This window comes from Centroberyx gerrardi, chromosome 2, assembly GCF_048128805.1.
Source record: "Centroberyx gerrardi isolate f3 chromosome 2, fCenGer3.hap1.cur.20231027, whole genome shotgun sequence".
Lineage (NCBI taxonomy): Eukaryota > Metazoa > Chordata > Actinopteri > Beryciformes > Berycidae > Centroberyx > Centroberyx gerrardi.
The window spans coordinates 7,460,082-7,483,890 of record NC_135998.1 but is presented as its reverse complement, the minus strand read 5'-3'; the positions used below and the strand labels follow the sequence as shown (position 1 = coordinate 7,483,890).

At 42.6% G+C, this 23,809-nt stretch overlaps 1 protein-coding gene across 1 annotated transcript in view; it reads left to right on the top strand.

The window, feature by feature from the left end:
- Positions 1–23,809, top strand: part of unc13bb (unc-13 homolog Bb (C. elegans)) — an 85,689-nt gene that overhangs the window by 18,290 nt on the left and 43,590 nt on the right. The window contains exons 4-10 of the mRNA XM_078285953.1: positions 2,329–2,446; positions 3,255–3,378; positions 5,941–6,014; positions 6,537–6,594; positions 8,823–9,036; positions 22,592–22,897; positions 23,021–23,111. Of these exons, the coding sequence (XP_078142079.1) occupies positions 2,329–2,446; positions 3,255–3,378; positions 5,941–6,014; positions 6,537–6,594; positions 8,823–9,036; positions 22,592–22,897; positions 23,021–23,111 (985 nt within the window). The remainder of the gene's footprint in view (positions 1–2,328; positions 2,447–3,254; positions 3,379–5,940; positions 6,015–6,536; positions 6,595–8,822; positions 9,037–22,591; positions 22,898–23,020; positions 23,112–23,809) is intronic.

Here is a 23,809-nt window from a genome sequence, read left to right as displayed (position 1 = left end):
TCTGTCAAATAATCGCAATTCGATTTTTTGTCAGTATTGTTCAGCCCTTCACAGGCCCTGATTATAGCTCAGACAATACCTGTCTTAAAAAACATATGGAACTAAGACACACAGACTCTAGAAACGCTACAGGAACTGTGAAAGGACAGAGGAGAGAGAGAGAGAGAGGTTTGTTTGTTTTTTTTGCTCCTCAGTACCCGCCTACTGCCTATCAGTGAAATATGTCTTCTTTCCTAGCTGAGGACATGTGAACTCTTTCTAGGAAAGACACTTGTCACACAGCTGTTCATTTCCTCCTTCCTCCTCGCAATTCATTAGTTTAATTTCCTCAGTTTACTTTCCAGTGAAAGGTATCTATGGTGACAAGAGCGAGTCAATGCGTTGTTGCATGTGTGCTGTTGTTTGTCTTTTGTGAACTCCCTCTTTGTGATAATGTTTGTTTTTCCAGGCCTTCATCCTCCTGCTGTCCATTAATGATGTGACTCCTATGTGTAATTCAGCATTACACATCATTCAGCAATGTTTCCAGCAAATGTTCAGCACCACCTGTTACAACAAATTATTTTGATCAAATACTAGGCGGCCACCATTCAGTTTGGGTGAAATCTGGAGTTACAATCATGGGGAATTCCAAATGTCCCAGCTATGTGCTTTTCAAAAAGTCAGCTGAAACCTGCTGCTGACCTGAAGCTGACTCTGGATTTTTAGCTAAAAAATATGTTGTTTTGTCTGTGGATATTATCTAGATGGATAAAATCTAGAAGCTTTACCTGTCTATCACCTGTTGAATCAGTCATTAGCATTGTTGATTAGCATGATGTTGATGTTTTGGCTGTCATAGAGTTTTCTTCAACAATTACGATACTTTTTTTAAGGCTGTTCACAAAAACAAACACTTTTTTTGAATATGTTTTTCTAAAAATGATTACTTCATTCTGTAGTGATCGCCATCTGTTACCTATATCCAGCTTTTTGCGTCAGGAATTGTAGAAGCACATTGCTTACGTCTCACAGCAATTCACATAGAGAAAATGTGCTCATCCCCACTGCACCATGAATGAATGGGAGGCTCTAATTAAAGCTTAATGCATTTCTAAATGCTGCTTTTACACAAGAATGCGCCCACAGGCTTCTATTAATTTCCTCAGTTTGTACTGCACAAAGTGGCATTAAAGCGATGTCCAAATGACTGATCAAGCGTAGACTCTCACCACATCTTGTTGAGATAAGTGCTCACTTTGAGGTGGGCTTTTGCTAATTGATTCCAATCAATAAGAGAACAAAAGTGGATTTACACTCTGTGGTGCATATGGGAAATGATCTTGCGCTTTCTTTGTGCTTGAATAAAAATGGCAGCCAAATGACTCTTGAGCAAAAATAAGATGTTGAGGAATCCTCTACCACGTTTACTTGAGCGTTATTTACAAATTGATAAAACATAGAAACAGAATGATACAAGCAAAAACAGAGTGATGAAATACTATGTTAAACACAGAAAGAAGAGATGCAGTCAGTACTCGGTGCAGCTGATGCTAAAAAATAAAACCAAGGGGCTCATAAAAACACGTCACCTCAAAACAATCAACAAAACAACAACAAAAAATCAAGATGACTGGATAATAGAATCTAAATGGCAACAGAAACAACTGAGGTGTCACAGTCGAAAGCGGTGACTGTGTGATTTTAATACCACGCAACATTAACATATTGGTGCTATTTGGTCTGTGCCATTTTGTTTAGAAAGCCTTTATCTCTGCACCTGGACTCCCTGACACCATGGATACTCAGCCCCCTGCACTTCTCTCAATTAGCTGCTCTCTTTGATTATCTTTTCTCTCATCTTCCTTTTGTTTGTGCTGTCGATAGTTGTAAACTGCCACAGATGAGATTATGCAAATGCCCTTGTCATGCGGCTCCTTTCAAAATGGATATGCCATTTTATTGCTGTCATCAAGCTGTTTGGAGCCTTTTGAAGAGAATATTAAATGGCAAAACAAGGGTGGAATGCATTATGACAGCTCATGCACAGAAAGAGAGGAAGTGGCCTTTGTTAGCAGCCAGTAGCAGGGCCTAACACTAATTATGTTGAAATTTCTGGTTCATTCAGTGTGAACAGAATGACACATTTGAAACTTACTTTTTTCCCTCTACAATCAAGCTACAGAATGAGCTTCTCTTTTTATTCTGAAAGCATAGACCCAAACTGTATAATAATTGTTTCTGTCTTTGTTTCTCTGACATTTTTCCATGCTGTTTATCAGAAAGAATGACTCATCAGTGAAGGTTGACATTGCTTGATGTCTGAATGTTTTGTTTGGCTCTTCCCAGTGAGATCAACCGGCTGGACCTTGGGCTCATCGTAGAGGTGTGGAACAAAGGCCTCATCTGGGACACGATGGTCGGGACGGCCTGGATCCCCCTCAAGAGTATCCGACAGTCAGAGGAGGTTAGAGAGACAGAGAATACTAAAATATACATACAGATCTGCTAAAAGTAATAAGCGCATTTTTTTTCAAATAGCGGATCTCATCTGGTAATGAAACTCTTCACTTGAACAAAATATCCTTTCTTGTTCTAAGAGTATGGTTTAACTTTGGGTTTTAGGGCAGCAGGGTGGCGTTGTGAGTAGGGAGACCACTATTCCACCAGAGGACTTGGGTTCGAGCCCCCTTAACAGCAAGCGTTCGTCCTGCTGAAGTGTCCTTGAGCAAGACACTGAATCCCAACCAGCTTGAGGGGCGCTGCTCTGTATCTGACCTCTGACCTCTCTGTGGTGGGGAACAAGAGAAAAGACAATTTCCCTTCTGGGATAAATAAAGTATCTCATTAAAGAGATATTTCACTTTGATATTACATTGTAAATATTTTTAGAATGCACACCTCCAAAGAAGTTTAGACGCAGTGAAGGTCCAGTATTAGTTACTGTCGATATCTGTTTTCATCCATAGCTTCCAGGCTTTTTTCCCTGATTTCTGTATTACTTAGTGTATTAGAAACTCTATTTTCAGTATTGTAATACCTCTTTAAATGTAGGAGTCTGCACACAGAAGAACAAGTTACCTGGCTCTACTTTGCATTGGTTGCATGAGCCAGAAGAGTAATTTTGGCGATGTTTTCAAACTGAAATGATGGTGACTCTGTCTTGCTAACAAGCCTGTTCAGATACTACTACTATAGAGGTATACGCACTAAAAAACAGTCAAAGTGTTTGCCCAATTGCAATAGCACTGACGCCGGACGCTGTCTAATTGCAGGAGGGCTCAGGCGAGTGGACCTTCCTGGACGCGGAGGTCCTGATGAAGGCAGATGAGATATACGGCACCAAGAACCCGACGCCTCACCGCGTCCTGCTGGACACTCGCTTTGAGCTGCCGTTTGGTGAGATGTCATTTCTGCCAACCCGTCTTATATAATCGCTGAGAATCTGTTTGTTTGTAAGGATAGGGTTTTTACAGGCTTTTTTTCCATGTCCTTTTTAATTCCTTTTTTTTTGTTCTTGTTGTTTTTTTGGATGTGTAACTCCTGATCATTTCTGATGGGGGGATTATGGCTTTGCTGCTTTTTCCAGCTTCTTAGTATTCCTGATCACGTCCCTGATTTTTCACTACATGTTAGTCATATAGGCCTACAATATCAAGAGGTATTTCCAATGAATAAACTGCACTTGAGGAACCCTCTGGTGTTCATTGAAGCCATTTGGTGGCACTTTTATCCAAAGCACCTCTCAGTACAGTGCGTGCACACATTAGTTGTACCGGTTACCCTAAGGCGAATCAAACCTCGACCCACTGAGCTATACAGGGTTACACAGGCCACAGATGTTTGCTGCTGAAATGTCAGAGGTTGGTTTCTGAGGCTACATTGGAAAATGTAGCACGCCTCGGGCACAGTGTAGCAAATTAGTGATTAAAGCCTCATCCAGTGTCCTGTGGTCTTATGTAAGCAAGCACACCTTCTATTGATCTGTCATCTTCACTCAGACAGAACAAATGAGCAACATGTCAAGAACCTGCTGTACGCCACCACAGCCAAAGGGATAAGAAGGAGTTTTAGATTGGGAAGAGATGGAATAATCCCTTACTTTGTCCTCATTGTTGCATTTTCTCTCCCTTTCTCTGCCCATCTTTAGTTTCATTGGGGGTGTCTCTATCCTGCATTAACTCCACTCATAACACACTCTTCCTAAATCTTTTTCTATCACTTCATTACATGTTGTGGAGGTGGATGACTGATATTGAACAACTAATACCTGGTGTCTTACATCCTCTCTCCCTCTGTGGTTCAACGTTGGGCCTTTCTTTACTGAATTAGATTCTCTAAATATAACTTTGCCGTGGCCGGGTATTACGTTGTGACCATAAGGATAAATTAAGAAACTATTAAGCTGTTATATTGCTAACATGAACAAGAGAAACTGTGACTGTGAGAGAGCTCAGTTCTGTTAGCTAGGGAGACTAACATTAACAATAGCTAGATTATTGACATATTTCACCTGCACATGTGGTGATGTGTCTAGCACAGGTAGTGCTAAAAAGTGTGGAGAAAGATGGACAATACAGATGGTCGGGCAGTGGCACTTTCTTGAATGCTGCTTATACTATTTCCTTCGTAAATACTTACTGTTTATAGCTGATGTTTACCATGCTTACAGTTTTCTGCACTCCTCTAAAAGCCCTCGTATCAGATTTTTTCTTTTTTCTTGTTTTGCATGGTGGAGACCGTAATCCACTCGTTATCCTGCGTCCAACTCTACTTTATCCTTGGTCCGCTAGCATGTGGGACCCTTGTGAGAGGGAGCAGGCACTACTTCCCATTCAGAATCAATGGCCTATGAGTCGATTCATGCAATGAAAATTTCTGGGGGTTTTTTTGCGGTGGACAATTTAATGCTCTATAATATTTGAGGGAAAATGTCCCATGTCACCCCGGTTTCCTGCTCCCTTGACCACAGCACTACCTTCACACTGCCAATGCTGCATATATACGGCACAAACCCTGTGATCAAAATCATCAAAGTTAAAGCAGTGTGTCGTTCCATTGAGTGGGAGAGAGAGAGCCTCTTTCTGTGTTTTAAGAGCAGGCCTTTCAAGGTTGCAGGAGGCTGTGTCTGTCACGACTCTCTGAGCCACCAGTCCCATTCACTAAAGCTGTCTGTTGATGTATCTTTGAAGTCCTGCCCTTTGTGTGTCTGGCCTTTAATGTGCATCTCTCTGCAGAGCAGCGCAGAGAGAAGCCGATTTGATGAAACAGTAGTCTAGGTGCAGGTATTACATACACATGGAGAGGCCAGGTTAAGTGGGGGAAAAAAACACACTCATCACCTGCTCATAGACACATCAGCCGTGAACCAAATATAGACTTTCATTTTGTACTAGCTGTACCCCACAAGTACTCAAATACTTGTATATGTACAGTATATAGGTAGCTGTGTGTTCTACCTACCTCCTTTTTAATATGCTTATGCTTGTCTGGCTACTGGCATTAGTTTTTATCTGTTTTGCTGGAAAATGTTTAGGTTGTTTGATGTTTTATGACTCTGTGTTAGCAGCTGTGGGTGGTAATACTATTCAGAATTCTATACTTTACTTTTTATATTTCTTTAAAATGTATTTAATTAAAAATGAAGCTCTGACATTTCTGGTCCGTGTCCCTTAAGAGTTTGTGGGCAAAGCTAACTATTTTTAATATGCCATTCCTACAAGGCTCATGATAAATTAAACAGGCATAAATGTATTATGATGGCATCATGGCATATGATAGAGCCTACTGCTTGAGATCAGAGGGAACGGGATGTAATGGGATGTAAACACTGCCTGTGTGTGTGTGTGTGTGTGTGTGTGTGTGTGTGTGTGTGTGTGTGTGCTTGCGCATATGCGTTTGTGTTTGTGTGTATGGGTGATCATGCTCGTGTGTGTGTGGGAATGCATCTTTTGCTACCAGACATCCCAGATGATGAGGCGCAGTATTGGACAGGCAAGCTGGAGCGCATCAATACCATGAGGATGCATGATGAGGTAAAGCCCTCTCGCAGTAACTCCGCTTTAATAAGACTTCACTGAATTATTTGTATATGTAAAGTAGGCTATGTTACTTTTCCAAAACATTGAGTCAAAACAACTGTTCACTATGCCTACATTGCTGTTTTGCATTTTACTGGTACCTAGTAAGAGAGCTGAAAAGAAACAAAAATTTGCTTATCACTGGAGAGATGCAGTATGTTTTGGAAAATGTCTGTTTTATTCCTGCTAAGAGAGTATTTTCACCACTGAAATGTGTCAAGATCAGCTTCTCCATATCTGTTTTCTTGATAGTTCAACCACTCGGACAAATCTGATATAATTCTAGTACTTCTAATTCCTCTTGTGCTAATGACGAAGAAATTACGTGTTTATTTTTGTTGTTGTTGTTAATGCTAATGGATTGATGCACGTAGATAACGGTGACAATGACGGCAAGTAATTCTGATGATAATCATAAGGACAAGAAAAACATACTTGATGCTTCCTGTTGTGTTTTTTCCTGTCTCTCCTCTCTAGTACCCTCTTCAGGATGAGGTGCAGAATCGCCCACTGCCGTTTGCTGCCTCCCAGTGCTGTGAGTGGGCCTTTCATACTGCTATCAGCCTCTAGATGGAGCCATTTCTCCACCCCTCTAGCTCTCAGGCCTTGACATTATTGTCTCTTACTTCCTTGACCCTATTGTACTTCCTAACTTGGTAGTGGCTGAATCTCCTTTATCAGAGTTGACAATGAAGCCTATAAATTTTACATGCACTCTGTCTGTTGTATACACATATTTTGAGAACACTCACAGAGAGGCTATATGCATGTTTAAATCTTTCCTCACTGTTGTGAAAATGTGTCAATTTGTTGTCCACTCTGAGAATTGTTGATGGAGCTTCCCTCATCCTCCCACAGTTACAGTATAGAGCCACTCTACTATTCACCCTCTCTACCTCCTCTGACTGTACCTCTCACTTCTAACATCTACGCTCTCACCAGGCAACTATTTCGGATGGGCTGACTCACTGAGTATGTAGAACACACTTTGATGAAATTGTTTGGTCTCCCAAAGTTTCCCTGTGGCCAATCCTCAGTGCCCTCTGCATGTCCTGATGCCCCATGCTCCCTAATAACGACATTTAATCAACAAATATTTTACTTGGATTTTATTCTCGCCTTATTTTACTCCCCCTTAACCCTTCTCTTCCTTCCCGTGCGCTCGCTTTCTGTCTGTTTTTTTCATTCTCTGTGCCGATGTCACATGATCTTCATAGCCAATGCATTTCATAACCACACCATTGCTTTTCCACACATCCTGGAAAACCTGGAAATTTGAAAACTAGCTTTTGTGTCAGGGAAACATGAAAAAATAGAATATCATGGAAAATATAAAAGACTTGTTATGATTGATCCAAAGTCATAAAATATAAATAACTAAATAAGTAATTTAAGTAACTATCTGCCACCACATTAATATACTTTGAATATATTTGTTTTCCTCTAAAATGGTGCTGCTGTGTACATAATAATAATTTGAGACTATTGAGATCAAACATATTTAAAATGATCAGTAAAGTCAACAAAATGTTCTTGAGAGTGGGATCCCTATTTAAATCTTTGTTTAGAGTAGACAAATGCAATACAAGTTTTTCAAATATGCAGGCAATCACTTCTGAAGGGATATGCTGTAAATTGCAACTGCACTGCTATACTAATAGGGGGCAGTCTTCGCTAAACTGTACTCAAGTGTCACCTTGACAGTTCATTGTCCTCCAATTTTATTCTCAGACATATCAAGAAAATCAGTTTGTCCTTCATCCTCTCACTTTATCGCTTTGAAAAGATAAACCCCAGCTCAGCTGTCCCCTCCAGCAGACACTGGAGCACTTGAGAGAAGTTTTCTCAGGATCACTGGTGGGATTGGGAAGGTCACTTTCAAAATGTGGTTTGTTAGGGTGCTATTATCATCAACAGCCATTACCTAAATCACACAATCTAAAGGCCCTTTTGCCTTCAAATACACTTGTAATCCACCATGTAATTGCCAATTTTGTTTTTCAAAAAGAAATCTGTAATCTGACTGGTTTTGTGCATTTACAAATTATAGGTACTATTATTTGTAATAATGTTACTGTAATCTCATTACATGATACTCCCTGACCCACTGAGTCAGACTGAAAGTTAAACAAAACTACTCCTTGTGTAACAACATTTTCCCTTGTCAAACAGTTTAATTTTGGTTTCATTTCATGTACCTTTCCTCTTCTGGTTGTCTGCCAGATCAGATTTATAAGTTGGTCTTATGTCTGTGTAAGAAGACTGTAACTGTGGCAACAACTGTATCTAACTTATTCCATAATATCTTTATCCCCATTTTACTTGTAGAATAACACCCAAGTCCTCAATTATATGCAATTGCAGATCAATACATGAATTCTACATTTATATGTTCATATGATGCGATGACAAGAGTAACTACAGTATTACACAGAGTAAGAGCAGCTCAATGTCTCCCCTTTTGGCAGGTGAGCTTGCATGTATTTATAAGGGCTATAGTCATTCAAAAGTGCATGACCTTTGCCCTTCTTACCTCCCTCTTACCTGGCTGCCCTGACCCCAGTCTGTTTATATCTCCCACTTCATGCCTTCCAAATATGCAGAATTAAACTAGAGTATATCCTCAGATTTCAGCTTGGATTTGTCTTATGGGTTGTACGTGCAGGAAGGAGATTTTTGAAAAGCTTGCTATAGTAGGTAAGATATTCATTAAATTTCAGGAAAGATTCTGTGATGTTCAGCTTGTCCCATTGTCTCTTGCAGCTCTGGATGACCAGGACAGTGCTGTGGATGACCGGGACAGTGACTACCGCAGTGAGACCAGCAACAGTCTGCCGCCACGCTACCACACCACGGCCCAGCCCAACTCCTCCATGCACCAGTATCCTATGGGGCCCCGGCTGCAGCACCACCTGGACTCCTGCACAGACTCTGTCCACAGCTTTGACATGGATTACAGGGACCAGAGAGGAAGCAGGTATATATACACACACACACACACACACACACACACACTCTCTCTCTCTCTCTCTCTCTCTCTCTCTCTCTCTCTCTCTCTCTCTCTCTCTCTCTCTCTCTCTCTCTCTCTCTCTCTCTCACACTCAAAAACAATCCAGTACGTAGGGTACAGTATGTAGCAGAGACAGACACTTTTTCAAGATGGTTTTCAGTTTTATGACAGAAATAGTTGGTGGAGCGACATTGTAATTGTCATGTGTCTCAGTTTTTTTCTGATGGTCAACAATCCAACTTGGATGGAGCTTTGCGCTTTTGTTTGTGAGATGACTTTCCTTTGTGTTGCAGTCGATGGTTCATTCAGCTGCTTCAACAGACTAGGAGGGATCTGTTCTCCAGTGGCAAAGTGGCAGAATTAGTTTTGTCACACCCCCTTTATCCTCAACCTAAATACTTCAGTGCAGGCAGCTATGAGTTCCCTCTTGCTATTACATTCATATTATTTTCGTTGTCCACTGACTTGGACATGAGGAGGGATATCTTCTGTTTGTTTCATCTCATTAAAGTTTGAATGTAATTGAGATGGTTTTATATCTTATGGCCAAAAACGAGATTCCACTGAAGTGTGTGTGTGTGTGTGTGTGTGTGTGTGTGTGTGTGTGTGGTCATCTGTACTACGATTATGTATTTATGTTAAAGTGCTAAGAATACTAGGAGAAAAGACAACAATATCTATAATAATAAAAAAAAATAATAATAAAGGGGCAGCTTTTTAAAAGAGAGTAGATTTGGTTAATAAGACAAATGGCCTCAATGCTTGGAGATTGGCCAAGATGGAATTTACTTTTTTGCACTTGTGGATTGCCATGGAAAACATGGGTCTCAGTGAGACTGCTGCAAATCTGCCTGTGTGGACTGATAGGACGTTGATCCGGATAATTCTATAACATCAGAAAAGAGAAATGGGATTATAGCCAGGCAAAGCTGATAGTTCTTGTTTCCTTTTTGTCTTGAGGACCTATTGTGTGTGAAACTTCCCTGGTAGTTTGAATGACTGAACTTGGTTTAGCCCACATCACCCACAAAATCCCTTCTGTCACACATGGAATGGAGGGAATGGGTCAGTGAGAGGCACACGCTTTCTCTGGTTATAAAAACTGTTAACTGGGTTGGATATAGCCCTTATGTTAGTGATATGGATGTACTACACAGTTGTCAGCCGAGTGTAGAAATACTGATAAGCATGACTATTGCTGTAGGGATTTGCAAAGATCTAAAATCGCACATGCACATGCAAACACACAGTCTTATTGCATATGAATACTGAACTGTGAAAATAATGTTTTTCTCAATTGATATATTATCGAAATGTTGAATGTGTAATGAAGCTGTAATTACAACCGTAACACATTGTCTTCAGTTTTTATGAGATGATTGAAAATTGTTTCATAATTGCATAGCAACAAAGATTTAGTCACCTTAAAGTTTTATAAAAAACTATTTAATAACAATGTTGTTACAGTAATTACGAGTTAAAGTGAAATATTAAGTTTTCACATTTACATGAAACTTCGTCATAATGTCTGTGTTTATTGTACTGCTAAACCCTTCATTTGCAGTCTTTTTGCTTCTTATTTGTTTGCTTCTTTCTTCTTTTCTGTTCCTGTCTCCTCTCCCATCCTTTCTCATCACCTTGTTAAACCTATTCCTTAACCTGGATTAGATCCATAAACCAGAAAGGCAGGGTCAGGATCATCCCTGTAGATTCTGGCATGGGGGTAGAGGAATGGGAAAACAAATACAAAGTGCAGGGCAAGCCTCAGCTGAGTGACTTCTTAGACGATGAGGAAGACAGCGTTATCCTTCGAATGGGGAGAACCTGCCCTGAGCGCTCACGCAGCTCTGTCAGTCAAAACACTCAATGTAGCGGCATCCTGCCTGCCACCTACCCCGAGGGCTATGACACTATCGATCGGCGGCGGAAGAAAAAGATAAGGGACCCAGGAGGGTTGGTCAGTACAGAGCCAGACAAAATCAGAGAAGAGGCTTTCCCCCCTGACCTTGCAGTCCTCCGCCAGAAGAGAGGGGAGCTGGTTATGCGGCAGGTAGCAGAGATTCAGGAAGAGGAGGAGCATATGACACCGTGCCTCAGGCCATACAAGAACGGGCTTCTCTACAAGACAAGGATGTGGGCTAAAAATGAGCTGGAGAACACATTGGAGCATTATGTCGCATACAAAGAAGAGGAAGCTGCTAGACTGAGGGCAAGGTTTGATTTTGATTTAGAGGGCTCTGAGGAACTACACTACCCAATAGGAGCAGAGGAGGACATTGATGACACTGCCTTTCTAGCAGAAGACATTCACTCAGAGAATGCAAGAGGTCATGGCAAAGACAGGTATTCTTTGTCCTGTGGGGGTCACATGGAGAATCCTCAGGGTTTTCGGGATAAGAAGTGTGGAAAAGGTAAAATCGGAGGATGGGCTCCGGAGGCAATGCTTTCTCCTGTGGAGGAGCCAAGTGATGAATATGTAGACCCTATGGATGAGCTCCAGTGTCTGGTTGAAACAGTTTCTGAATACCTTGCTGAAAAAGAGGAGGAAATAAGCAAGTATGGTTCTCTTCCTAAATCAAGCAAATCCAGACTATCATCTCTGGGTAGCAACAGAACAGATTCTTTGGGAGAGGACCAAAACAGTTCATCAAGGGATACCAGAGTAGAAACCCAATCACAGACTCCTTCTGACCAGGGTATATCAGGGGTGAAAAATGCTGTGAGCTCCTTATTTAGTTCCTTCACTGACAGAGTTGCCGCAGGTCCCAAACAGCCTGGCTGCTCTGCGGCAGCACCATCTGCACAACCCTCCCAAACTGGAATATCAAAACTATTCTCCTTTATTCCTAAATCAACTAGTTCAGCTCCTGTAGCTGTGGTATCTCCAGTAGAAACTTCTCCAGAAAAATCATTCAGTTCTTTGCGTTCTCAACCACCACTTGATGCCAAGTCACAAGGTCATAATCGAGAAGCAAAAACTCCCATAAGAACACAGACTCAAACAGGTGCTAGTGAAAAAGTATCAGAGTTTGCAGCCAAACCTCAAACTGCTACAGGAAACTCAGTTTTGGGGAAATTAAATCCTTTAAAGCTTTTTTCAGGGGAAGACATTATGAACTCAGCTGAAGGCAAACAGCCCCCAGTGACAACTTACTCTCAAGATCATGCACATTGGGATGACAAATATGTTCATCAAGGTGAACAGCCAGTGGCAGCTGGAGAAGATAGAAAATCAGAAAAAGCAAGAAGTTCATCACAAGAGAAACATTTTGGACAAAATGAAGAAAAAAATGTATATGGGAAACAGAATCCTATGACTTACACACAAGGAAATGTGCCTGCACCGGGGCCAGGAAGGCCCACTGGCCAAACAGTACCAGAGAACTCAGGCTTCTTTAGCCCTTTTAAGAAGTCATTAAGCTCACTGATAACACCTGTTGCCCCTGTTCCACCTCAGGGACCTCCACCTGTTGCAGTTTATCCTGTGTTTAGGTCCACAGAAGACTTACGACTAGAGAAACCAGTGGAGGAGCCATCATTGAGTAGTAAGCTCAAACTCCCTTTCCTGACTTCTGAAAATGTCTCTAATCAGCAGCCGCCCAAAGCAGAGGGAGGAATGCTTTCTAGCTTCTTAAAGTTTGCATCCAGTGAAGATGTTAGTGCTTCCAGAAACACACAGAACCCTGGGCAATCATATCAAGCTGCAACCTCAACAACAGGCATTTCCACCCCCCTGCCACAGAATCCTGCTGCTGTCCCTTCAACACAGCCCCAGGAAAACACAGAGACAGGGTGGTTCTCCAGTATATTTAATCCTACTACAGCTCCCTCTGGTTCAAACCAGAATTTTGTCAGTAGTCAACAGCAAAGTCAGAGGGGCCAAGTGCCATCTAGCTCACATCCACAACATACATCAAATCAGACGACAGCAGCAACACCTTATGGGATACAGCAGCAGGCCCCTCATCAGCCTGAATCACAGAGTTTTTTGACAGGTCTTTTAAAAGGGAGCTCAACTGAGGACATGTCTCGTACAGGCTCTAATCAGACCCAGCAAGGAGGGCTGCTATCTGGGCTTCTTAAATTTGGCTCTGCAAGTGACCTATCTGGCAATTTGCCACAGCAGGCTCCTCTTAGCAATCAACCACCCAGGGGCAGTAATCCCCCGCCATTCCCTCATCATCCTCCCCCACAACAAAATGCCCCAGCTCCTCAGACAGGGGGCCTTCTCTCAGGGCTATTGAAATTTTCATCAACAGAAAATATACCACCAAATGTACAGCCTCCTCAAGCTCAACTGCAGAGGAACCCCCATAGCAATTGCCCAGGTCAGCAACAGTCTTCAAATTCTTCTCAGCAAACACAACCTCAACAAGGGGGGCTGTTCTCTGGCTTACTGAAATTTACATCGTCTGAAAATGTTTCAAGCAGCCAAACAATTCCCCAGCCCCAACAGCAACAGAGCAGTGCTCAACATAATCAACAGATTTTTAACCAACAGAATACTCAAGGTCCAAACCGAGGGCCCCATTTCAGGACCAGATCACCAAGTCAACAAGTTGACCAGCAACAGACTAGTAAACCAGGCTTTATTCGACAACAAACAGTTCCGCTCCAGCAAACGCCATCTCAGAAAGGTGGTCCCCTATCTGGGCTCTTTAAGTTTGCTTCAGCAGACAATGTAAACACCAAGCAGTACCCATCAGCTCAGCAACATGGCATTACCCCAAATAGATCCAGCCAGGAGCAACCAAGGGCAAGAAATATCCCAATTCCAAGCAAAAATCAACTGCAAAATAGTTCAACACAAAACACAACTCAACCAAGTGGTCTCCTTTCTGGACTATTTAAATCTTCCTCAGAGAATATGCCCCAACAGCAGCAGCCAGAAATGATCCAAGAGAGACAACAACAGATCAAACCACCAAATAGTCAGACTGCTCAGACACAGCAGGAGACTGCAAATCAATCTGGAGTATTCTCAGGCTTGTTTAACAAGTTAACAAAATCATCTGAGAATGTTGAGACTAGCTGCCAGGCATCAACAGGACAATCACTGCATCAGAGAGCCAACAATAACACACTAACAAGGCAGACACCACTGCAAACTCAGTTACACACCAATGTAATTCAGCTATCCTCACAAGAACAGAATGTGGAGAGAGAGAAGAAGACTTCTCGGCCTCCCCAGCAAGGGTTTTTATCTGGACTCTTCACCAGAAATGAAACCGAGGAATCCTACACTGGTTGCTCAGAAAATCTGAAAACGCAGATTACAGAGCAGAATACACCTTCACCTAATTCCACAGGGTTGCTTTCAGGCATATTAAAAACTAGGCCAAATACCATCACAGAAAATGCTACCTCAGGTTTTGAAAGTGACAGCAGGCAAAGAGTTGTTCCAGATTCTCTCACTCCAGGACAGAGCAGACATGGTTTCCGTAGTGCGCCTGTCTCAATTGATACTGAGAGTTTAGATTTGAGAACATCAGCTACTTTTGCAAGGTCTCTTCAGAGTCAAGCAGCATACTCTTCAAATAGCACAGGCAATTTATCTCAGTTATCATACTATCATAGTTCACAGCAGTCAGTCCACCCAATTGCTTATAGCACAGATAATATTAATTCCCTTTCACATGGCCATTCAAATTCTGCAGTTATGCCTATGCAGCCATATATTGGCAGAAGCAATCCCTCTTTGTGTGGACTAACCAGGCCAAATCTTTATCAAGGTCAGTTGTCCTCTTACGGACTAAGTCCTACTTATGATGAAAACCAATGGATTCAAGAATCTGTTCTATGGCAGCAGTTTCAGAATGAGTTACAGAATTATCAACACCAGGGAGAGGATCAAGGGTACACACAGCAATATGAAGGTGCATCATTACAGGGCTCCTCTCTCCACTGCAACTCCTCAAATACCCAGCAGTATAACTCCTCAAGACCATGGCAAGGTGTTGTTTGTCACGAAGAGCAAATTGGACCATATCAGTTTGAGGGACACAGGAATTTTAACAATGATCCAAATCCCAAAAAGAAATTATGGAACAGCTATGAAGATTTGGGAAACTTACAATATTCACACAAAGAGGAGAGTGCATTGAACTTATCTACTCAACAAAGTAATGCTAAGTTTGGGAAATGGCACTCATTTAATGATGGTAGCTGTTACAGCTTGAATGGTGTTTCATATCATGAAGGCTATTATGAGGAGACTGCACCAAGCTTATCTTATTCAGCCAATTGGCAATATGGAATGGATAATATTCAGGATTTTCACACTGATGGCATGATCCATCAAAGCCAGTTTAATTTTCATAGACCAGTAGATTCAAATTACCCTCCAAGTGCCAATAGTGAGATGGAAGATTCCATGTATCTTGAAGATACTGAATGGTACCAGCAGTGGCTTGCACTATTGGAGCAAGGAATGTGGTGGCCGGCAGAAGATGGTGATTGTGGCTACTTTGTTTACACGGATCATGAATACATTTACGCCTTGCTTACAGACGCCGCAGGTGAATATGTATATGCTTGTGCCCCTGAAGGAGAGACTTGGGGAAATGTGCAGCAATTGGGTAGTTTCCCTAATGCTTGGCTGCACAATGAGATGGTTACAGTCTGTGGCTTTAAAGTCCCACTATACAATGAGGATGAGCTTCTTTGGCTACCTGGACAAGATCATAGTGATTCTCAACTTCTCAATGCCCCCCTCGATTTATCTGCTGCCTATAGAAAAGGAAACCAGATTATGAATTTGAATCTTGAGCGTTTCTCCCAAATGTTTGAAAATTCATTCCTGTCACAGGGAGAACATGCGGTAGATTTCACATCCTACAGATTAAACAAAGTCAGGATGGATCCAAGACAGCCAAGTTATGTCTATCAAGACCCATACACAGAGGTTATTGACCTTTCGTGCCGTAATAAAGACCACATTGGCCCTTATTGGAACAACCAGGAAATTAAGACACTTCTTGCTCAAAAGGTTGCCGTTTCCCTCAACTCTACCCCTACTGCAAATTCCAATCAGCAGCTACTTTACAACTGTTACCGGCCTAGTCAACGCCGACGTTCATCCACTGGGGTTACAGTGAAGCATGTAGATGACATATCAGAGGAAGAATGGAGGAAGAGAGTGGCTCCTGGAGAAGAGCAACCTAATCGTCAAGTCAAGAAAATCTCATCTCTCATATCGTCTTTTGTGGGCAAGACATCACAATCAGACTCAAATAAAACTGGCATAACCTCTCATGATCAACGGAGATCACCCGGGATTGAGGCCCCTGACCAACATGCGAGGAGCATTCTCTCATCAGGTTTCCAGAGCCTTAAGTCAAAGATCATCAAAGAAGAATCCCCTGCTGTTGTAACTCAGCCAGAAAGTGGCGCACAACAAATGCAGAGGCCAGCCACAACTCAGTCGAGAATTTTGCCCACACTACCAACAACTGCTCATATGAGTCAGTCTTCAGCACAATCACATACAACTTCACAGAAACCTAGACTTGCACGTCAGACCACCATGTCACAACAGGCAACCCCGCCAACACAGCCCACTGTCACAGGGCCTTTGGCATCAAGAGAGTCTCTAATTAAATCTGGATCACCTGCACAGCCTGCAGCCAACAAGCCAGTGGAAATACCAGTGCAGAAACCAGCTGAACAACCACAGGCAGGCTTCATGAGCTTTTTCAAATCTGCAGTAGGAATAGAGGAACCCAAGCCAGAGCCCCAGAAATCTCCTCAGACACCTTTGAATCAGCAGAGCAGAACTGGCAGCACAGCTTCCTTACCAGGCAGTGTGACTCCAAACAAAGAGGCTACAGGAGTATCAAATCTCTTTGGATCAATAGGCAGCCTATTTAGTGCTGAGCCCTCTCCACCACAGCAACATCAATCAAAGCCTAGTGTTACAGAGAGTTCACAGGCATCTGCATCTAGACCTAAGGGTATACAGAGACAGCAAACAATGGACCAAAGTGGTGCCTCTCAGTCTGCTCAGAGCCAACCACCAAGCAAAAGTGTGTCACAAGTGTTTCCTCCCAATTCTGCCACAGGCCCTGCTCCAGGCCAATCACGAACTATGCCAGCAACAGGACAGACTAAACAGGAAGCAGGACCTAAACCATCTGGTGGGCTGTTTGGTTTTTCTATTGGAGAAATGATGTCAGGATCAACAACAGTTGCCCAACCTGGGCCCTCACCTCAAGCATCTGCATCAACCACAGCGCCACAAGCTCCACAAGAAGAATCCCTTGGTAAAAGTTTATTATCAATGTTTAGTGGGCCAAGTCCTCCACAGGCTGCACCTCAGACTGGGCCCTCACCTCAAGCACCTCCTACAAGTGCAGCTTCACAACCTCCTCAACAAGAATCACTTGGTAAAAGTATATTATCAATGTTTGGAGGCCCAAGTCCTCCGCAGCCCTCACCTCAGACTGGGCCCTCTCCTCAGGCACCTCCTACAAGCACTGCTCCCCAAGCTCCTCCACAGGAATCACTTGGTAAAAGTTTATTATCAATGTTTGGAAGCCCAAGTCCAAACGAGCCTCCTCAAACCAAGCCTACTGCTCAGGTGCCTCTACAGGGAACTGTTCCCTCAAAAGAGCCCCCAAGTACAGGATTTCTTTCTATGTTTGGTGGTCCTAGCACCCATCAGTCTCAAGCCCAAATGGGATCTATTCTAGGGGGAATTCTGCCTGGGTCATCTAGTTCAACTGAAAGCCCAGCAAAAGGATTGCTGTCAATGTTTAGTGGTCCCAGTCCACCACAACCTCAACCACAATCTCAACCACAAGCACAGCCTCAACCACAAGGTCTGCCAGCCAGCTCTGTTCTTGGGGGGATACTGGGTGGTTTGTCTACCTCCAGTGAAAGCCCAGGAAAAGGTTTGTTCTCTATGTTTGGTGGCCCAAGCACTCCACAAACCCCAGCAGCAGGTGGAAATGCAAATATGTCTACTATACCAGGAGCTGTAGCACCCAAAGAAGCTGCTAAGAGTATACACTCAATTTTTAGTGGTCCTATGTCACCACCACAACAACAAAGTGCAACCCCTGACTCTAAATCTGGTACTGCTACTCTTCTAAATCCAATGCTCAGTTCTTCTACTTTACAACAAGGCCCCTCCCAAGTATCATCTATTCCCAGTAGCTGTGTCCCAATGGCATCAACTACCAGCAAAATATCAAGTGAACTGTCAATGCTGAGTAAAACTAGTCCTCAGTTTAGTGGACCACATGCTAGCCCATCCACTGATGCTACTGTGACCACTACAACTTCTTCTGAAGAGGGCACCACAGTTAAAACAGTTGACAGTGCAACTACGGAACAAATCTCAGAATGTGCCACTGTACAAAAGGAAACAAGCTCAGAAGGTGCACATCAGGATCCTTTCCCCCGTAAAGAACCACCAGCTTCAGGCCTGCTGTCTATGATCAATGGATCAGCTTCACAGGCTCCATCCTCACAAGCTGGATCTGTTTTAGATGGTCCAGGAAAAGGTTTGCTTTCAATGTTTTCTGGACCCGCTACCGAGCCTAGTGCTAGTCAGACTGGTCCTCCACTTGTAGGGTCTGTACCTGGATCATCAGCCCCCAAGGAACCACTAGCCAAAGGTTTGCTCTCCATGTTTGGAGGTTCTACCCCTCAGGCCTCTACTCAGACTGGAGGTTCTATATTGGGAGGTATGTTTGGAGGCTCTACTCCCCAGACACCAATCATTCAAACAGGGGGATCATTACTAGGAGGATTATTTGGTGGGTCTGCTCCCCAGACTACTGGTTCACAGACTGGAGGATCTATTTTGGGTGGGGTGTTTGGAGGATCTACAGCCTCAACTACAGCACCTCAGACTAGTGGATCCTTGTTGAGTGGAATGCTTGGAGGGGCTGCCGCCCAAACTGCAGCACCCCAGACCAGTGGCTCAATATTGGGAGGTATTTTTGGGGTGTCTGCTTCTCAGCCAGCACAGACTGGTGCATCTCTGTTGGGTGGCATTTTAGGTGGAGCTTCTGCCCCAACAGAGACACCTGGTAAGGGCTTGCTTTCGATGTTTGGAGGGCCAGATCCACCAGCAACAGCAACACCAAAAACCACTGATGACAGCAAAACATCAACTACAGCTCTTCCTGACACTTTTTCAGTTGATACTGCTCCCAAAAGCAAAGAGCAGGCAGAAACACTTAAGCAGCATGACAGTACAGTTCAACCTCTGGAGGCAAGCTCTCCCAAAACTGATGACAAGGCAGCTGTAGAAGTTCAAGGCCAAGATACTGACAAGCCACCTGGTTTAGCTAATAATAGTCAGTCTAAAGAAGCTGAAATTTCAGCACCATCAGAGCAACTTGCAAAACCAGAGCTTCTAGTGAATGATCAGTCTAGTCAAAATCAAATTCCACCTAAAACTGAAGAGGCAACACCAGCCACTCAGTCAACAACTCCTGTTGTACAAGGACAACAGAAGCCTCCAGAGCCAGAGAAATCTATTGTAGACTCATCGGCAGATGCAGTTTCAGGCTTCATGTCCTCACTTTTCAAACCTGCTCCTGCTCAAGGTCCTCAACAACAGCAGAAAAACTCACTTTTTGGTCTGGGAGGAACAACACTACAAGCTGATACCCCTCAGACTGGAGGGTCGATATTAGGGGGTATTTTTGGAGGATCCAACACCCAAACAGCAGCTCCTCAGACAGCGGGATCATTACTAGGAGGTTTATTCGGAGGGTCTGCTCCCCAGGCTGCTCCTCAAACCACTACCCCCCCCACTGGAGGGTCAATATTGGGTGGTATGTTTGGAGGAGGGTCCACTGTAGGTCCCCAGACTGGTGGATCATTACTTGGTGGGATGTTTGGAGGATCTGCTGCCTCAAATGCAGCAGCTCAGACTGGTGGTTCTTTACTGGGTGGAATGTTTGGAGGAGCCACTGCTCAGACTGCAGGACCACAGACTGGGCCATCAATACTGGGGGGTATAGGTGGATCTTTATTTGGGGGTATGGGACAAGCACCTAAGCCATCTGAATCAAAGCCAGTTCAACCCAGGCCAACACCTGGCACACAGCCACACATTAAGAATGAAAGTGTGCCACTCAAAGTAGCTTCAAGCGGTACTGAGAACAGTGAAAATAAAATGGTCGACTCAAGTCTACCAGATAAAGGTAATAGTCAAACATCCGGCAGCCAAACACAAAGTGGTGTAGTGGCAACTACTGAGGGGGCTTCTCCAGCAACTTCTAATGTCACAAGTGCTACCATAAGCACTACAAGCGACCCGAGCCATCAAGTAGATAACACTGAAAAAGAAAAGGCAGCTCTTGAGGGGGAGGTGATACATGAGAAGCCCATGATCATTACAGGAGAAGCTGAAAGTAACGATGCTGACAAATCAGTCCCACCAGATACCCAAAAAGCAGATACTCAGAAAGCTCCCGCAGTTGATCAGTTGCTCAAGACTGCAGAGCCACCTCAAGCTAAGTCCCTGTTTGGCTTCATGTCAGCACAGAGTGATGCAGGGAAATCTCTTGGATCTCTGTTTTCATCCCCACCAACAATGCCCTCAGATGCTTCTTCAATGCCTCAAACAGAAGGAGGTAGTGGTCTGTTTTCAGGATTCAAATCACTATCTGCTGGCCTATTTCAAGATGAAAAGCCTGTTGCAGAAAAGCAAGAGCCACCTACCCCTTCATTATTTGGGGCAAAGATAGGTTTCCCTTGGCAGGCAGATCCGCCCAAGTCACAAGCTGCCACAGTCATAACATCTCAGCCCAAAACCAACGACAAGCCAACAAGTGGTCAAACACAAACTGTAAAAAAGGGTGCAACATCTGATGTCCAAAAAAAGGAATTGGTAGGTTCCACGGATGATGTAGCAAACCCCCAGATTTGCATCTCCACTCCTGAAGTAGATCCTTCAGCATCCCTGTCCCAAAAGGAGAAGGAAAGCCTTGTAGAAACATACCCCTCTGCAGGTCCTACCTCTGGAGTGCAGCTGGACAACCAGTCCAAGAAGGATCTATTGAGTGCAAAAAGGCTAGTAAAAGCATAATAAATGGCAATCCCCCAACTCCATTTATGATGCATTGACATTTTGGAGAAGAGTATCCCCTGTCCAGCTCTGCAATCCATCCTACTAGTGTCATTTGATCTTTTACTTGATTGTGTGTATAGAACTGTGGTGTTTTGTGTTGCATTTAGATAATGTGACATACTTAAAAGCATTCCAAAACAGAATTCCATAACATAATTTACATATGTAATTTATATAATCTTGGACAACCTGTCAATTTATCTAATTATTATAATTTATTATAATTTGTGGAGCTGAAAAACTCAAGAGATCATTTCTTTAGGTACTCCATTGACAGCGAGAGACAAAAAATGTTGGCTTAAACTTAACTAATAAATAAATGGCAACTAGTATCCTCAGCAAATTATTGCAGGTGCTGTCAGTGCAAATATAGACAGAACTGTTCAAGATCCTATGTATAACATGTAAACTTTGTGGATTTCTGTTTTATTTGTGTTGTTTACATGTCACATTCCAAATGGCATTCAGTATTTTACAATTCATCTCCACACATTTTCGTACATTTACAACCCTTATCATTTGAACCAAGTAAAAAAAGAACTCAAACCTTGCAGATTTACTTACCATCCAATAATGCATTTTGCACAAAAAATGAAATCGATGAGGAAAATACAACTTTAGTCCTTAATTAAAAAAAGTCAATTCCCGCACACACAGATCACCTCTGTATATTTTATTGTTGACATTACAATCCTTCGACTTTTCTCAAGATGTTACACCCACATAGTGACACAGTATTTATATACAATTGTTAATAGGTGCATAATTGATGGTGTGCCATTTCTATTTGAAAATGCAACTCTAACCTTGAAAATGGTAATACATAAATATGTACAATACACATGCTAAGAAACAATTTGTCACATTTGAACCAGAACATTATGTGTTTAATGTTACTTACATTATTTCCCAACATGCAACAGCTTCCCTGTAAGGTTGGGTATCTTTTTACAGCATAATGTGGTCTGTGTATACCAAGTGAGGAGTTCTGTAAGGTCCCTTAGGGATGTTATTGATATCCAAATAGACCTTTGCCAAATAGTGTTTGCAAATAATTTTTGCCATTGGTTTTAACCTCAAATTGTAGATGGTTGGGGATCAATGCAATAAAAAAACTATTATGTTAATGCTAGTTAATATAGCTAATGCTAATTATGTTGTTAGTCACAGCAGTATATAAAGTATATAAAACAGTAGGTATGTATATCAGTACATGAAATTAACTTTAAAAATTTCCTTGTGATTTTTCAAAATTCTTGGCTGTCAATGGGTTGTTCTGTGTTGCAATCCCCACTCATCTGGCACTGTCTAGTGGGCTAAAACAAAACACAGAAAATATTTGGAAATACTATTTGACCAAGGTCTGATTTCTGTAACATTCCAAGTTTTCTAACATTAAGTATTTCCCTCACTTCTCTCTCACCAATCTAGTCCAGTGGAAAGTAGTCGCTTTGGGTCATCTGGAAACCTGAGCCAGACCAGCTCCCAGCTTAGTGAGACTGGCCAGGAGAGCACTGGAGGGTCAGAATTGGAAGAGTCCTTCCACTCCTACCACAGCACTGGGTTTCACCCCTCCACCAACGGGCAGTCACGCACAAATGGACATCATCCTGCCAATGGACACTCCATGGTCGGGGAGGAGGAGATACGTAGGCTCTCCACTGAAGTAGGACGGGGATTAAATGGCTCCATTAAAAATGACACTCCAGTAGAGAGAAGGTCAACTAAACTCCAAAGGTACAGTTTTTTGTTCAAGAGGGCAGCCAAGTTTTGTATGTGTGCTATAACAGAAATGTATGCGAATTGACAGTTTTCCTTTGTCTCTGTATCCCTTTATCCCTTTAACCCAATTTACCCCAGGTTCCATGATGAAGGACCGCCATTGCCCTTCTCACCATCCAGAGTCCGTTGGTTGAAGGCCATCAATAAAGTCAGGGTTCAGCTCCGGGAGGTAGGCAGTTTCTCTTCTCCCTCCACCAATATGGTATCTCTCATCACTACTTCTGAACTTCCTACCCTCTCTTCTGCTCACACATACAAACCAAAGACATATGAAGTTTTGCCAGACACGCACACACATGCATACGCACAAATGCATGCATGCAGACATACACATACACACCTGCAACTCTGTGGAATTGGTTGAGTTTAACCACTCTGGTAATTTGAGATGATGCAATGAAAACTATTTGAAGGAATTTTCTGTTACCACTTTGTACCAAATGTAAAAATGCTCTTTTTTTTAATTAAATTTGTCTTTTTTTTTATTAAATTTGTCTTTCATCAGGCCAGATTGATTGTTTTTATCATCTCATCAAAAAGTATCCTACATATTTTGATTTTTCCTCATGTTACTCTCAAGTTTCATGTGCGTTTCCTTGTGGAAATGATTAAGCATTGATTTGGGTTTAGCTAGAAGAAATGAGTTACAGCATTCACTCAGGAGTGTGGGTTTTAATATATCACACTTAATTTATCCCGGGAAGATCAACAAAACACATGCTTTTTTTTTCAGCAGCGCCCACTAAGTTACACACATTGGGCCTCATTCACAAAACTTTTCTTAAATAGTTCTTACTTTTGTTCTTAAGAAACATGCCTATGCAAAACCAACGTGGGATTCATGAAGCATGTGCAGAGTCTCGATTT